At 34.0% G+C, this 16422-nt stretch overlaps 2 protein-coding genes across 2 annotated transcripts; both read right to left on the bottom strand.

Moving 5' to 3' along the window:
- Positions 1 to 1350: 1350 nt before the first annotated feature.
- LOTGIDRAFT_235843 (hypothetical protein) lies at positions 1351 to 3587 on the bottom strand (the record flags this gene model as incomplete). Its single annotated transcript, XM_009065827.1, has 4 exons — positions 1351 to 1503; positions 2012 to 2321; positions 2553 to 2717; positions 3195 to 3587. 3 exons carry the CDS (start codon positions 3585 to 3587, stop codon positions 2022 to 2024), a joined length of 858 nt encoding a protein of 285 aa, XP_009064075.1. The 3' UTR covers positions 1351 to 1503; positions 2012 to 2021.
- Positions 3588 to 10497: 6910 nt separating this feature from the next.
- Positions 10498 to 14048, bottom strand: LOTGIDRAFT_167943 (hypothetical protein; the record flags this gene model as incomplete). The annotated part of the gene is made up of 3 exons (XM_009065826.1): positions 10498 to 10999; positions 11528 to 12443; positions 13979 to 14048. 3 exons carry the CDS (start codon positions 14046 to 14048, stop codon positions 10498 to 10500), a joined length of 1488 nt encoding a protein of 495 aa, XP_009064074.1.
- Positions 14049 to 16422: the final 2374 nt, after the last annotated feature.

Genomic DNA, 16422 nt, shown 5'->3' with positions numbered 1-16422 from the left:
CTTCAAGTGGAAGAGACCCTCATATATTTGCCCTCTCCCCCTCCCCTGCCTACATTCACAGTGGGAATATATAGATGTATCTATATAGCAGCAAATAGAAGAAGCTAATCACGAGACACGGGTGCGGACATGATTCGTTCCTTTCATTTTCCCATGTAACGATGATACCGCACCACCTCCGTTTACAAGCATTCCCCTCCCCCGACCCCACATACGGAATGGTCTATCATTGCCCCCTTCCCTTTCATTGTCATTCTACACATGAATACAAAAGCTTGATTATTATGTGGCCCCCTCTCGCCATCCGCCCTCCACCATGTGGCCCGGTTTCGATAAGCACGTGCAATCGAATACATGACAAAAAGGGACATAACTCTCATCGAATGTAAGACCACGCTGGCTATGGCGTATCCTTGAAGTATTGTTTTTATTATGTAAACATAGACATATTTTGTTGTAAATAAGAGTGAAAACGTGACATTTTTATTTTGTGTTTGTGAAATTTGGAAACGTGAATGTTGATGTATATTTAGCAAGACAACAAGCTCCGGTAAGTTTATTTACTCACACATAACAAGCATCGCATTGCTTTGAAGGCTGCGCGGACAAGAGCTGCTTTTACTAATGTGCCTTCAATGACATCTGTAGTCTTTATGCAAAAGCTTTATGATCAAAAGCCGTTTGAAGGTGGTCGCGGCACATTGAATCGCACGAGAAAATATGACCTACTTAGAATAAAGAGTAAATAAATAATATAGCACACCTGCACGTGTTGTTATAAAGGTCACGTGACAAGACATAATGTAAACAAAATACTCGCGAATAACGAAAATATATCATTATCAGTTATTGCTCTGTAAAGTATGATAACCCCAAATACCCCCAAGTATTTTCAATAAAATAAAGATAGCGGGTGTGTGTTTGTGTTTTTTGGGGGGTTGGGTGTTGGGAGGTTGGGTCTTATCCCATATTCACTGAATTGCATTAACGTAAAATTTTCAACTCGATAAACACATAAATTACGTAGATGAATTATAAAAATAGCAACATGTCAATGTATTTTGTTATGACTTCAACAATCCAATTTGAGTCATAATTATGACAATGATATTCTGCCGAGCTAAACGTACAGCATTTTATATGATTTTTTTCCCACAAAACTTTGTGTAGTTGGACATCCTGTGTGGCATTTTGGCAAGTCTTTTACTAAATGACCCAAATGTATTGTTATCTATGCATGCCTCTCTAAACAATTGACGACTGACTTTGTCGTTAGTGTGAAATTTAATAGCACTTTCGTATTTCTTGAGAAAAATAAGATATGGTTTAAATTAAACTCAAACGATAATAAAAAAATTATTATTTTATTCCAAAAAGTAAAAATATAAAATATTGAGTTCACATGTGAATTTGTTTATCAACTGGAAGAGTTGACGTGAGGACGATGATGTTGATTCAGGTCTTCCAAGTCAACTAATCATGGTAACCTAATAGTACTTTATGCTGTAAAAGAAAACAAACAATAGAGGTCCTTTTATTGACTTTTAAGGCGATGAGTTTTGAAAAATTTTACTTTGAAAAACTTGCTAAACAAGCCCTTTTTTATTTTGAAAATTGCTTATTTCTGAATTAGAATTATAATATTTGGTCTTTTACCACGTTCCATTCATATCATGTTACTTAGCCAGGAATTGTAATGAATATTATTATTGTTACTGCTTTCAATTTCAATAATATTCCAAATTCGGCTTCCTCACTAACAAACTAACAATAATGTTTTCATTGCATTCTCGACTCAATGACTTGTAATGAGCGGACGTTAGGATTTCGCGATGGTATACTTTTGCTGAGAAGACAATGATCTTTCTTGAACATTTTGATCACCACATTGTTACTATGCTATGTCACACGATCTGCAAGTTGGACATGAAATTAAGTTTGTCAAAAATCATACAAATTACGATAGAGTTGTCAAGGTTATCATATTATAAAAGGAAAATAAGTACTATACCTTACTCAGATTAATGCAATAAATATTTTTTCTTCCATTCATAAGCGTGGAGGGCGTACGTCTTGGCTCCAGTACACATACTTTTGATCATTCCACCAATGTAAAGCTTCTTCTGGTTTTCTTCGGACATTTTTCTAACCTTCTCGGCTAGTGCTTTCATTTCTTCTTCGCTGTCCATATTTGTGGGAAAGTGCATGTCAGAAGGCATCGAACTACCATCCATTCCCATTTTATCGCCATTATCTCCCTGCATACCTGCATTTCCAAGCATACCTTTCATTGCATCTGATGTTTCTGCGCTGTTGCAAAACTGAAATACCAAATTGAATGGAACAGGTGATTTGTTTGCCAGTGACAAATTCCACCATTGTACACCTGATTTTGTTTTGTTGAATATATTGTATGTGTAGCCTGTGTAAATAAGACCTTCCTTGACCAAAGCAAATGTAGTTCAACTTTCAAGTTCAACTTGTGGAAGAGACAACTTTCAAGTTCAACTTGTGGAAGAGACAACTTAACTTCTGTTAAAAAAAGAACTTACCTCCAGCATTTGATGAACAACTTTCATGACAAATTTATGTGCTTTACCTTTGAATTCAACCATCATTTTATCAAAGTGTTCTAAGCCTTGCATTTTTTCTTCCCACATGTGCCATTTTTTAATCATTTTCATTCTGTCGTCATCCATGTGTTTCATATCTTCGCCCTAAAGTTAAAATTTAAATATATCAGTTAGTAAGTCGTTCCATTTCAAATCATATTTCGTAAATGGTTTGTCACTAGATTATTCAACCAATCAACTTTGTTCAAGAATAGTTTTGTATGTCAGGCATCAATCCTGGGTATTATTAATTGTTAAACATTTGTTTGAATGGCAAACCCATTGTTAATGGTGTTTTTAAATGGTTCTCATACATTTTGACGAATCGGTCAAAATTTGAATGTCAATTCCTTACGTTATCAGAAAGTACAAGGGTTGCTGATCGTATCATGACTTGCATTTTTTTTGTTTTTCTGACCGATTCAAAATATAACTATACGAATGTTTGGGCCAGATTTCAAATGTGATGACTAAATTAGTTTTATTAGAAAGAGGGTCGCTATCCGATATATTGGTGCCAAAGTTGTTGCGTTTGTTCCGAGTCTATAATAAATGGTGCACATTACAAAATACAATACGTACGTCTTTCATGGACTTTTGTTCCATTTTGTTTTTCCATTCCATGAATTCTTTTTTCTGTTGTTCCTTCTCTTTATGTTGATATTCCATGAATTTTTCTTTCATGGCATCTTGTTTCTCTTTCCATTCCATGAATTTTTTCTTCATTTCATCATGTTTGTCCTCTTTCCAATCCTTAAACTCGTCTACCATATCGTCATGCTTTTCTTTCCATTCCATGAATTGGTCCTTATGTTCATCCATTTGTTTGTCTTTCCAAGCCATGTATTCTTGCTTTTCCTTTTCCATCTTTTCTTTCCATGCCATGTACTGTTCTTTCTCGGCATCGTGATGATCAGGTGGATAGGCCATACTTAAAGGCACTAGGGCCAATACTAATATCAGCTTGGAAGCCATCGTGGACACAGTCTACAACAAATTATTTGCATTGGATTGCATTGGCATATCAACATAAGACATTTTATTACTTTCGGACCCAATTTTAATTTGACGGCAATTAATTAGTTAATAAGTATTATTAATTGTGGGTGCTTAATATATTCTTTTTATCATTTTTCCAGATTTTTAGGGTTTGTCAGTCTAATAATTCCTATATCTGCGAAAAAAAGATACTTGATAGCTTTTAGTAAATAGTTTTAAGCTGCACCATTCTGAATATGGTTCCTGTAATTCCAGACAAATTCTTCAAATTTCCAGGATATGCTGTACACTATCGGAAATATTTGTTTGGCTTGACCAGTATCTGTAATAATGACGTTATAATCTGGTCATTTTATCTCTGACACATCAGAATGATGCAAATGGAAGCTAAAAGTGTCTCCGAAACACATGCAACACTAGACAACCTCATTTAGGTGCTTGACAAAAATTGTAACAAAAAGTGACTTACCATGCAAAGCAGGTCTTGATATTGTCGTAGAAGGGTAACTTGGGGTCTTTTATAGTCTATGTCACCCGAAATTACTCATTCTAAGTCAATACACTTCACGAGTCTTCATTCTTTGGTCGTATTTTCACCCTTCTACCTATAACAAGGTTTTCTACAATACGATAGTAAATATTCCATTGTACTTCACATCATGACAAAATGATTCAGCGAATTTCTTCAGTAACATAATTGGATACCTGGCCTACAAGTTCTGGATTGTTTTCGGTAGTGACAGTCATTCTTTCAATATTTTCCTTTCGTTATATTTGCATTCAGGTTGATTTTTCCATGACAATAGGTCTACATACTAAGATATTTCGTTGATCAATGTAGACGAAGTTTAATAAGTAACATGGATGAAAAAGAAAATAATTAATTGAAATTTCATCTTTTTACACAAAGAGGTATGCTTCCATGATTGTGTTGACCAGTTTCACTAATTGAAAAGATTAGGTCTGATTCAATATATTGTAAAGATTGAACCCACTGAACTAGCTAGATTGGCAACCTCGTTGAAAAGATTATGCTTGTCAAACTTACTGAAAAGATTGTGCTTGCTAAATCTATTTAAAAGAATGTGCTTTGTAAAAGATTATGATTGCTAAACTTACTGAAAAGATTGTGTTTTTCTAAACTTACTGAAAAGATTATGATTGCTAAACTCACTGAAAAGATTATGTTTGCTAAACTCAATGAAAAGATTATGATTGCTAAACTCACTGAAAAGATTGTGTTTGCTAAATTAACTGAAAAGATTGTTTTTGATAAACTTACTGAAAAGATTATGTTTGCTAAATCTATTGAAAAGATTGTATTTTGCTAAACTTACTGAAAAGATTATGATTGCTAAACTTACTGATAAGATTATGATTGCTAAACTCAATGAAAAGATTATGATTGCTAAACTCACTGAAAAGATTGTGTTTGCTAAATTTACTGAAAAGATTGTTTTTGATAAACTTACTGAAAAGATTATGTTTGCAAAATCTATTGAAAAGATTGTATTTTGCTAAACTTACTGAAAAGATTATGATTGCTAAACTCACTGAAAAGATTGTGTTTGCTAAATTTACTGAAAAGATTGTATTTTGCTAAACTTACTGAAAAGATTATGATTGCTAAACTTACTGATAAGATTATGAATGCTAAACTTACTGAAAAGATTGTGTTTTTCTAAACTTACTGAAAAGATTATGTTTGCTAAATCTATTGAAAAGATTGTGCTTTCTAAACTTTCTGAAAAGATTGTGTTTGCTAAACTTACTGAAAAGATTGTGATTGCTAAACTTACTGAAAAGATTGTGTTCTTCTAAACTTACTGAAAAGATTATGTTTGCTAAATCTATTGAAAAGATTGTATTTTGCTAAACTTACTGAAAAGATTATGATTGCTAAACTTACTGAAAAGATTATGATTGCTAAACTTACTGATAAGATTATGAATGCTAAACTTACTGAAAAGGTTGTGTTTTTCTAAACTTACTGAAAAAAGATTATGTTTGCTAAATCTATTGAAAAGATTGTGTTTTTCTAAACTTACTGAAAAGATTATGATGCTAAACTTACTGAAAACATTGTGCTCTTCTAAACTTACTGAAAAGACTGTGTTCTTCTAAACTTACTGAAAAGATTATGATGCTAAACTTACTGAAAGATTGTGTTTTTCTAAACTTACTGAAAAGATTATGATTGCTAAACTTACTGAAAAGATTGTGTTCTTCTAAACTTACTGAAAAGATTGTGTTTTTCTAAACTTACTGAAAAGATTATGATTGCTAAACTTACTGAAAAGATTGTGTTCTTCTAAACTTACTGAAAAGATTGTGTTCTTCTAAACTTACTGAAAAGATTGTGTTTTTCTAAACTTACTGAAAAGATTATGATTGCTAAACTTACTGAAAAGATTGTGTTCTTCTAAACTTACTGAAAAGATTGTGTTTTTCTAAACTTACTGAAAAGATTATGATTGCTAAACTTACTGAAAAGATTATGTTTGCTAAATCTACTGATAAGATTGTTGAAACAAAGTTGTTGAAACTAATTGGTAAAGCTTAATAAAGATGAGCTTACTACACCTTTTGATAGTGCTATACTTATTGAGTTTGCATGAACATTTTTTTACATTCTAAAATAGAAATTAAAAAAATGATCATATCTACTGAAGGGGATTGCCATCGTCTTTTTTTTCATTACAAAAGTGTCAAAATATCGTGATAGTAGTTATTTATTTGCATGAATTCGGTCTTTAACCCGTGAATAGTAAGTACTTTAAAATTGATTCGAGAGGATTCATGAAATTTTGTGCATATATAAGATGTAGTTAAAGATCATTGCTGTATTGACTTTAAAAAGTAGAATTTTTAATGACTGCTATCATTTACATAATTTTGTGGACATAATAACAGCAACAATATTTAACGTCAAAGATCTCACAATGAAGTATGTAAAATTTCGAGTTGTTAGTCAGTTGAAAAATAATTTGAATCTGATGAAACACACGCCACACAGAACAAGTTGGTATACGATGACTTACATTTATATCTCTTCCTGCGAAAAACATACCGGCAAATTTTGTTAAAAAACTAAGTGATGATTAATTACAGTTTGGCAATTGTCTAATATAGTTTTTATTTCGCATTCACGTAACAATTGATAAAATTCGGAAAATGGGTATGGTGTTTGTTGTCCTGTCTAATTTCGCCCATTTCACGCTGAATTCTTTCTTATGTTCAGTTGAGTGCAGAAACTAGGACGCAGATTTATTTCATTTCATTCCCTTCCCTTGGATGCATAAAGAAGCATAATATTTGTCCTTTCAAAACTATCTAGTTCATTTGAAGTAGAGTCATCATTTTCTTTAAGTCAATAGTATGTATTTGTTAAGATCAAACTCATAGGCTATCTCCCCTTGACCCTGTTTCAATAAATAGGTCTGTAATGTTCTATTTAATTCTGATTCATAATCGTGATTTTTATATACTCACATGAAAATATTGAGCATTTATTGCGTCACTCGTATCCGTCAATGTGAAACGATACGATGTGGTTAATCATCGTTACCGTTGGTTAAGGAACATGAACCACGTTTCTCGAAATATCGTAGATCGCACGAGCCTAAACATTATAAATTGATAAGGTCAAAAATAACGTTTTTCAAGTTGATTCGTACGAATTTTTGAGAAATTGGGTCATGGTGTCTATCTGTTAACATATTTGTGGTAGCGTTTCCAAGTTGAATTGGATTGAATTGATATATATCTGGAATGGGCTCAATTTTGGTACGATTTTGTTAAACGCTTTCTGACTTATTTCCCTTGAAATGTGTTACTCCAGTTACTACAGTTATTATCCAAATTTAATAACAAAACAATACCTAGGACGTGTTCGATTTTCATATAATTTTGATGATCCTATGGGTAAATTTATTATCCTTCAAAAAAGTTCAAAATTGGCGCATGTGATAAAGACCAAAAGTTCTGAATTGTTTTGCTGATACTTGGTATGATATAGATATGATCAATGTGTTATTTGTTCAATATCTGTGATGAGTTTTAACTCTTTGACATTATTAACATTAACTGTCATTAACAGTATTGCAATTTTTGCTGCCGTGGTCGTATATCACTCTGCCTAACAAGCTATCTTTGATGACTGAAGATCACACAGCGAAAGATAGACCTTAATAGCAACTTGAACATAAAAGATGTCAACAATAGTGTACATGTGTATTCGTCATGTCTATTTTCATCAGATGTATCATACGTCATTTCGTGATAAAAGTTTTGTAGATGTTTATTTGGTGAGCTGATAAAAATACTACAGGTCTAGGTGCTTCGTTCTTTTCTGAAGTTAACTGCATTTCCATGATCTGATAAAATTAACAACGTTTTAAATGATGAAAATTCCCGAGACTGGAGATACATAGGGAGGGGGTGGGGTAAAAACTGTCGAAGTGGAGGTTGAGATTCTAAATTGTATTCTTTGAAAATAGAATTGATCTGGTGCTGGACATATTTTGGGACTACGTGTAAAAGTCATATGTTTGCTGTATTGGAGAATACAGGTCACAATGGTTGTCCAAAACAATTCTTTTTTTATAATGCCACCTCACAGGGAATAGGCCAAACTCAGAAGAATATGTCCTCATTTCGTTATTTCATTCATGGATGATTTATTTTCTGGTTTAGGTTTTTCGAGAAATGGTAAAGGGTTCGGTCATAAAAGGCATCATGACGTACTTGAAAAAATGCACTTTACGTATCTACAACCCTTTTGAGAGAAAACGGGCTAAGAACTAGTTTTGATAAGTAGGCTACAGCTTTTGTATGTTGAAGATCTTTGTTCATATTTAATCTGGTATTGCCTTTTTATAACGTTAGTTAATGTTCACTAATTGTGGATTTTTTACTGTACTTACATTATTAAAGAAGGGTTATGTGCCATTTTCTAGAAATATGAGCATAATTTTAACGAGATTAACAACTACCATATGCATACTCTTTACTCAAATTCATTCATTACATACTTGTACAGTTAAGTCATTGATTAATGCAAAAGATGCTTGAAAGAACTGTTCTCGTTAAAGAATGTCTAGGATGAGAAAATTTCAGATTCAGTTTTGATATTGTTCTTTCTGAAATAGAACATTACATCTGCAACAAACAGGAGAAACCTGAGATTATTGGCAGACTTACATCTTCATTATGTTAAATTGGGGTAGTTCATCGTTACTGTTTACTTGGTAGGTTATTGTCAGTCGAACCATGAAGGTTTTTTGAAAAGCATGTTTAATGTTATCTACATAAGGTGGGTTTTAAAATAGATATAAATATTTGTTTGACTGAATAACCCTATCCTCATTTCATCGTATTTTCGCTCTACAAACAATATATTTTTATCACATAAAGGAAATTGGGGACAAGATTTTCGTCGATCACCTCTCAAAGTTTTTCGTATTGGTATTAATTTAATATTCCTAGAGAGGTGAAAGTTAAAGAGAACCATTGATCAAATTCTAGAGAAATGTGTCCCTTACCTTTTCTGAAATGGTTTAACTAAAAGAATTTGTCGTTAATTTTAAGAGCGCCAAAACAATTTGAAAGGTTTACGTATTTTTTTGGATGGTCTTGGAAAACTAATGTATGGATTTAAGCAAAATGTCTGTGGGTTGAGGCATCCATAGTAGATTAATTTGGGTATTTTTCATGGTTTTGCTGGAGAAATCCCTTCATGACTTATCCCAATCAAACTTTTCGGAACCAAAGTTGAATTTCTATAGTTCTGGGTCTTCAGCCCAAGTGTGATGGGAGGTGATTAGTCTGAAGGATGAATATCGGCCCGTGCATCCCTATCTCATGACATCTTGATGACCTCTTCATGTATGGTCATTGAAGAATGTCCAAGGATTTCCTTTGTCTGCCAATCACGATGCATGTTTTCCTCCAGTTTCGTGATATGTTCATTAAGGACTGCCAACAACTTTAATACGTTATTTTATTTTTTGTATTGTTTCAAACGTAAAAGCGGCCTGGTTTACCACTGAGCAGGCAGGAGTTTATATTCAAACGATTCAGCAGTCTGGATGCTTTGTACCATGTTATTATCTCTATTAATAAAACTATTAATATTTAAGATTTGTATCAGAATAATAAAAATGAAATGAATGGAGTTTTACGTCTGACACTTCAGCACCATATCAGATCATTGCGTAGTATTTTTTTGTTTATTTCGTTTTTGTGGTATTTAATAAAGTTGTGTTGTGGCAAGTTGTGCAAGCTCTGTAACCGTAACTAACCTGGTTAGTACTTCTGTTCGGTATGGTTATTAAGGTTAATAAAGGGAAACGACACATTTGTTTCTCGACGTCCAGATTCAATTTTCGCGAGAGATTGGGATATGATGTTAATCGGACGCAGCTGTGATCCTTTCAATTCTTCCGATTCTTGAAAATCAGCATACTTCCAGAATCAGATGCAAGGTCGACATACAGGATCCAAGGCATGATTGTGCGATCGTGCTCTGAAGATCGGGCTTAAATATCCAAGTACGATGTTCCTCAGATAAGTAAAGGGATTGAAGAAACGGAAAGCTATTGGAACTTTTATCTTTTACAGTATAATTTCAGCAAAACATTTCAATAATATAATAACAAAAAATATATCATTAATGCACTTCTCCAACATTAAACTGGATCTAAGTAATCGTTGTGTCATTTTAGACCAATGTTGATTAGGTATTACTTATCTCTCAAATGACATAACAAACGCTTAGATCCAGCTTTACATTTTAGCCCGCAGATATTAAGTTGGAGAAATAAAACCCAATGAAAATGTTGATCAGATGCATGAGGTAAAACGATCAAATAAAATTTCGATAGGTTTATCTACCAATGAATTCAAGATAGCGTTTTTGATTCGATCTTTTGCCAACAAATTCAGGTCTCCTAATACGTAAGCGTTTGCTGAGATATTCCGAAAGACTGCCTCTTGAATATCGCTTTTCACCAAAGCCAGCACGTTTACCTACAAATTCAGCATACCTTTTGTCATTGTCTCTTTTACCGACAAACTCTAAATATCTTTTACTGACGGGACTCGCTTCCTGCCCGAGGAACCCTAAAGCATGAGCTGGATCAAGTTTTAAAAATCGTGCACCGTTTGGACGTGGCATGTCAGCATCCCAGAGCTGCACGGTAGGAACGTCCATTTTGGAAGAATCTACTTTGTGGAGGTCGTCCAGAGGCAGTAATATCTTCGTCTGTACATCATCTAAAATATTTAAAGAGAAATAGTTTTGTTTATATCCCCCTATAAATGACATATTCAAATCAACTACATTCAACCGCATTCTAAATACCCATTGAGGTATGCACTGAAATCTCCTGAAAGATATGCACCATCGCCCATGAGAGGTGTTCACTAAAACCCATTTGTAGTGTACATCACAAACCGATGATAAGTGTTCACTATAACCCATTAATAGTGTACATAAAAGCAAGTTATGTTACTGAATCAAATTTTACCAATGATGAACCTAACAGTATTTGTTGGCATACTATTCATGTATATACATTGCGCTTTGTATTTATTAATAGTTCACTTTTGGGTTTCAACAGCCTGTCGCATTGTAAGCTGAAGCGTTCACCGAATACAGAAAACCAAACACATTAACAAAAGAAACAAATAACAACGCAAAAAAGTAAGTCTTCATGGTAATATTCAGATCACAATCTTCGAGTCACAACTACCCTTCCAACTACCATTTCGTTCTTTTCTTGATGCAGTCAGCGCAAGAACCACTCTGTAGAACATAGAAGGTCCAATTTGCAAAAAAAAAACCAAAAAAAAAATTGTAACAATGCGTTTGGTTTCGGCAGCAATAAAGGAGCAAAAAACCGCTATCACATTACCGGCTTAACGTTTCTGCTGCGAGGTTGTCATTTTCATAGTCACTTCGTTTTCCTACAAACAGCGGTGCGTCAAATCGTTTGTCAGTTTGCATGAGTCGTCTGTATTCTCGATAAGCCTGTAATGTAGCTAATAAATCTCTAAAGGATTCTTCTTTTCGTTTGCCTATGAAAGTTGGGGCATCCAAACCACGTTTTCCAACAAAACTGGGTGCTGAAAATGCTCGTTTACCAAGAAACATGGGCGTTTGAAATTCGCGCTTTCCAACAAAGGCAGGGACATCCATTCCCCGCCTTCCAATAAATTGAGGAGGCGCATATGCACGGCGACCAACGAAAGCAGGGACGTCAAGACCCCGTTTTCCAATAAAGCTTGGTGCTGTTAATTTACGCTTGCCAACGAATGAAGGAGCATCAAACGCCTTTTTTCCTATAAAAGCCGGGGCACCAAACGCCTTTTTTCCTATAAAAGCCGGAGCACGAAACGCCCTTTTTCCTACAAAAGCGGGAACGCCATATCCTCGTCTGCCAATAAATTGCGGCGTGTCGTAACGTCGACGGCCAATAAACTGCGGTATGTCCACTCCGCGCTTGTCAAAGTCATCAGAAAATTCTGTTGCGTCTAAATCCTCTAGATCAGTAGCACGTTTAAACCTTAGACTTAGATTTTTCAAGTCTCTTTTGCCTAGAAACATCGGAGTGTCGTAGGAACGTCTATGCTGAGCATAATGTGACTGCACATCTTGTCTATTTACAACAGGCAAAGCGTCTAAGTCAAATTTCGATTTAGATTTCCAGATGTTGGACGGATTAGTTTGATGCGCGTCGGTGTTAAGCAATGTATCACCACTATGTGAGAGCGCTGCAGTAGGTATTTTTGAATGCTTTTGCGTAGCTGGTTCTGCGAACTTGTCGGCACCTGTAAAAATCAAATTGAATGTGTTAAGAATATTTTAACCGTTCATCCACACACAAAAAAATGTGTAAATGCCAAAAGGCTCTCCCCGCAAGTTGTTCGTCTAGAATGATATTTTCAAAGGATGATATTTTAATGAAATTTTATGATGTGGATTTTAATGGGATCATCGGAGGAAATCCCACATATTTTGGCCTCCCGAATATGGAAGCGCTAATGGACTGACTGATCTTTTACTTATTTAGGAATTAAAATATCAATAACTAGCCTGCAAACTCTTCGAAGGGTTTAAAAGCCAAATGTCTGAAATCATGCGATCTGAAACCGTTATAATTTTTTTTATAAGATCTTTTAGTCGATATGTCCTTTACATTATGTTAAGGAAATTACGTCATACACAACAGGTTTCATTTCAATATTCAATTCTTATGTTCATTTTCAATTTGTTACACAATTTCATTCTGTTATTCATTCACTATTGGTTATTTGAAATACAATTTTAATAGAGACTGGTTCAACAAACCAATTTATATTCTATATTTTTAACATATTCGACGCTCCGCAGAGATGCCAAATGTTTTGAAATCACGTTTCAGAATGTAATTGAAACTTATTATATCCGTCTATGAGATTGTCCAGATAAATAAGAAATAATGTCTATATAACCCCGAAGGTCTGATATTCATACCGAGATTCTCATTTTTTCTATTATTGTTCACGAAACAAAATTTTTAAATTTTAAAAATTCGTTCATCTTGATAATGACATTTGTAAAAATAACCTAAACCTAAAATATATTAGATTATTTATTAAATCATATTTTTTTCATATGAACAAAATTAATCACATTCCATGGTTTCGGAATTTGTAAGAATTCAAACGGGTATTTCTTTAGAACTTAATTCCTAATAACATAAACATGCACGATCTCTTGTGAATATCTGAAAGCCAAAGGGGGATAGGTTCACTTGAGTCGCACAGAATCTGCTTGTTTGCAACAACTAGCGACAAAATCCAAGAGCACCTAAATTTTCAGTCAAACTGTGCGCACAATCAACAGGGTGAGATGCAATCACACAGCTGGTCGTAGTCGCTACTGGGCGGCTTTCGATATGAGCGTTTCGCTGAAGTTGACTGCTGCGCATCTCATGAGCTGCGTTTAATTTTTATGCGTAGTCAAAGGGGAAATTGTGCTTCGCAGCTATATCAACGTCTTTGTCAAAATGCATTCAGTTTATAAGTAGATAATTGGCTGAAACAGATTGCCTGCTCATGTGCGCCTTCTATTCAATTCATAGCAGCTGGTGAACCGAGGCTGCTAGGCTACGCTTTCTAGTTTGGGGCTTGGTCACAGGCACCAGAAAGTTTCCTATTGCAAAACATTGATCACCAGAGCTAGCCCAAGAAAATACATGTATTATTAGTTTGGAAGATGAATATAAATACGTGCTCTAGTTTTCAATATTTGCACCCACGAAAATATCAATTCTCACACTCTATATAAAAGTCCATTATAACAGTACAGAGATTTAACGTACCTAATGCTTGAACTAATGTTAATAATGTACCAGCTACGACAACCACACTTGTAACTAAAATTGACTTCATTTCTAGCAAAAACTAACCCTTCTTCCCTTTTAGGGGCCGCAACTGAAATAATAAAAAGAAAATAACATCAATTGCACATTTTTGAGTATATATATTGTGTCGGTCATAATCTAGTAAATTTTTTCTTGATTTAATCCTATTGAGGATTTTATATCCGAAACACGTGTTGGAAGCAAGTCGGTGAGGTCAATATTATGGAATCACACGAGAAAGAAAAAATTGATTGTCAAATGTAAGAAACAAACAACGATAAGTGACAGAGTGAGTGCCCATTTTTCTATCTTCAGTAGAGTTCCCTTATACACTCTATTAAGATTGAGTGACAGCTCAAAGAGTTAGTGAGATGTGATACTAATAGAATGATCTCAATAAAAATCTAGTTAACAATATCAAGATGTTGCCCAAACGTTTATAATTGGAGGTTTTATGTAAGTGATCTATGCCTGATCACGTTGATCTTCATTCATCAATATTGTAACAAGGTCGGTGCTTTATCAAACAGATTACTCCATACGACCTAGCTTTAAATAGAGATAATCCGTTTAAGACCAGTTCCAAGAGATTAGGCCAAGGACCAACTGGTAGACAGGATAATATATCGAGAATCTAAGTCGGATAATCCGTTTCAGATCAATGCATAGAGGTTAAGCAAATGACCAACTGGAAGACAGGATTCTTGCTGTAACCATTGCTTCGGAATTAAAGCGTATCAGCCGCTGCACAGATGGAGGTCGTGTAGGTCTCGTGTCCACCTGTCTTTCCTTTAAGCCTGTCGGATTAATTAAGCCCATACTGATTTGACCGTATTTCCGCAAACTACATAATTATGATCTCGTGGATTGGTTTTAATTCAATCTTTAACGATATTCATAATTAAGAGCCATTCATTGTACAAGCTCGACGTGTGTAACATACGTTTAAACATTAAGGACCAATATTTTGATACTGCTGTACAATGATTTTACTATGTTAACATAAATTGAGTATTATTGCACAAATAATTTAACCTTATTCTTGGTACTTATGGAATATAAACGTAGACAGTAATACTACATGTGTTTTTTTTGCTAAAACCTTATTGTGGCATACAGCATCGTTACGTCGCATAATATTCATTTGTTTAGTCCGATGTGACATAATTACTATCAATTTCATAAGAGCATTGACTCATATATTACTTCAGTAATAATCTTAACGGTTTAACTTAAATGAAGCACAGGGAAAAAAAATCTAAAGGCCAACGATTATACTAATGAATAAGGTAAATCATCAAACTATCAAATAAACATTGATTTCAGATAGGTGGACGTTTATTACATTCACAGAGGTTATCGTCTGATCAATTATTGTGTATCGACATTAGATTAAGGAGTTACAATACAGGATCAGCGCTCTGAATACCAATATTTATCTTTCACGGGGCAAAACATTGAAACCCCATATTCTACAGGTTTATCTAGCTGAAGATCCGCCAAGAGTTTGATATAAAAAGAGATCGGGCTTATGTGCATCTCTGAGCAAAATTTCCAATTCCTCATTGTATCTGTCTCCACTAGCCCAATCTAAATCAGAAAAGTACGACAAACGGCATTTCATTTCTTTCGAATCAACTTGTCCAGAACATTCAGAGTTTTTTTGTTTGTTTTGATGAGTCATAAAACACATCAGAATCATTTTTCATGGCCAACGCAGATCTAATAAATGGTGCTTTTACACGCATTTTATAATATACATTTCCAATAGCAATTCTGCTTTTCATTTAGGAATAATAAAGACATAACGATGCAGACAAAGATATAAGACCGAAATCGCTAGAGAATATTTTAACTCTTTAACAACTGAATACAGTATTGTTAATTTGTGAACAAAAAGGCTTAAAACAATACCCATAATTATTTTCAGAAAGTTCTCTTATAGACCAATTGGGACTAGTTAATATCTTTCATGTTCGTCACAAATTTACATTCGAGAATATATCTTCAATATGTTTATATTAACTTGGCTTCGTAAATTGGCAATATTTTTCAAAAAAAGCACGATTAACAATTTATAGTATTACAGTATTCAGATAAAGAAAATCTTAAAGGTAAATTGAAAGATTTATGACATTTGAAGTGTCATCCACATTCATTTTACATAGCAATCGGGCTTTTTTCCTCAGTTTTTGCCATTGAGCGATGGATGTCTCAATTTGAGATAATTGTATAGATAAATAAATTGAATGATTTACAATAGTGAAAAATAATCGTGGCAGATCGGAATAAAATATAACAATGTAAATCAGTTTGTCCTGTCGGTTATGAACCCAATAAGTTTGGCTTTATGTTGTTAATCCTTGAACAGAGAAACCTGTCATCGGATTTTATACACGAAT

Source organism: Lottia gigantea (assembly GCF_000327385.1).
Source record: "Lottia gigantea unplaced genomic scaffold LOTGIsca_71, whole genome shotgun sequence".
Classification (NCBI taxonomy): domain Eukaryota; kingdom Metazoa; phylum Mollusca; class Gastropoda; family Lottiidae; genus Lottia; species Lottia gigantea.
The sequence above is the reverse complement of the archived record's forward strand: the minus strand, read 5'-3'. Positions and strand labels throughout refer to the sequence as shown.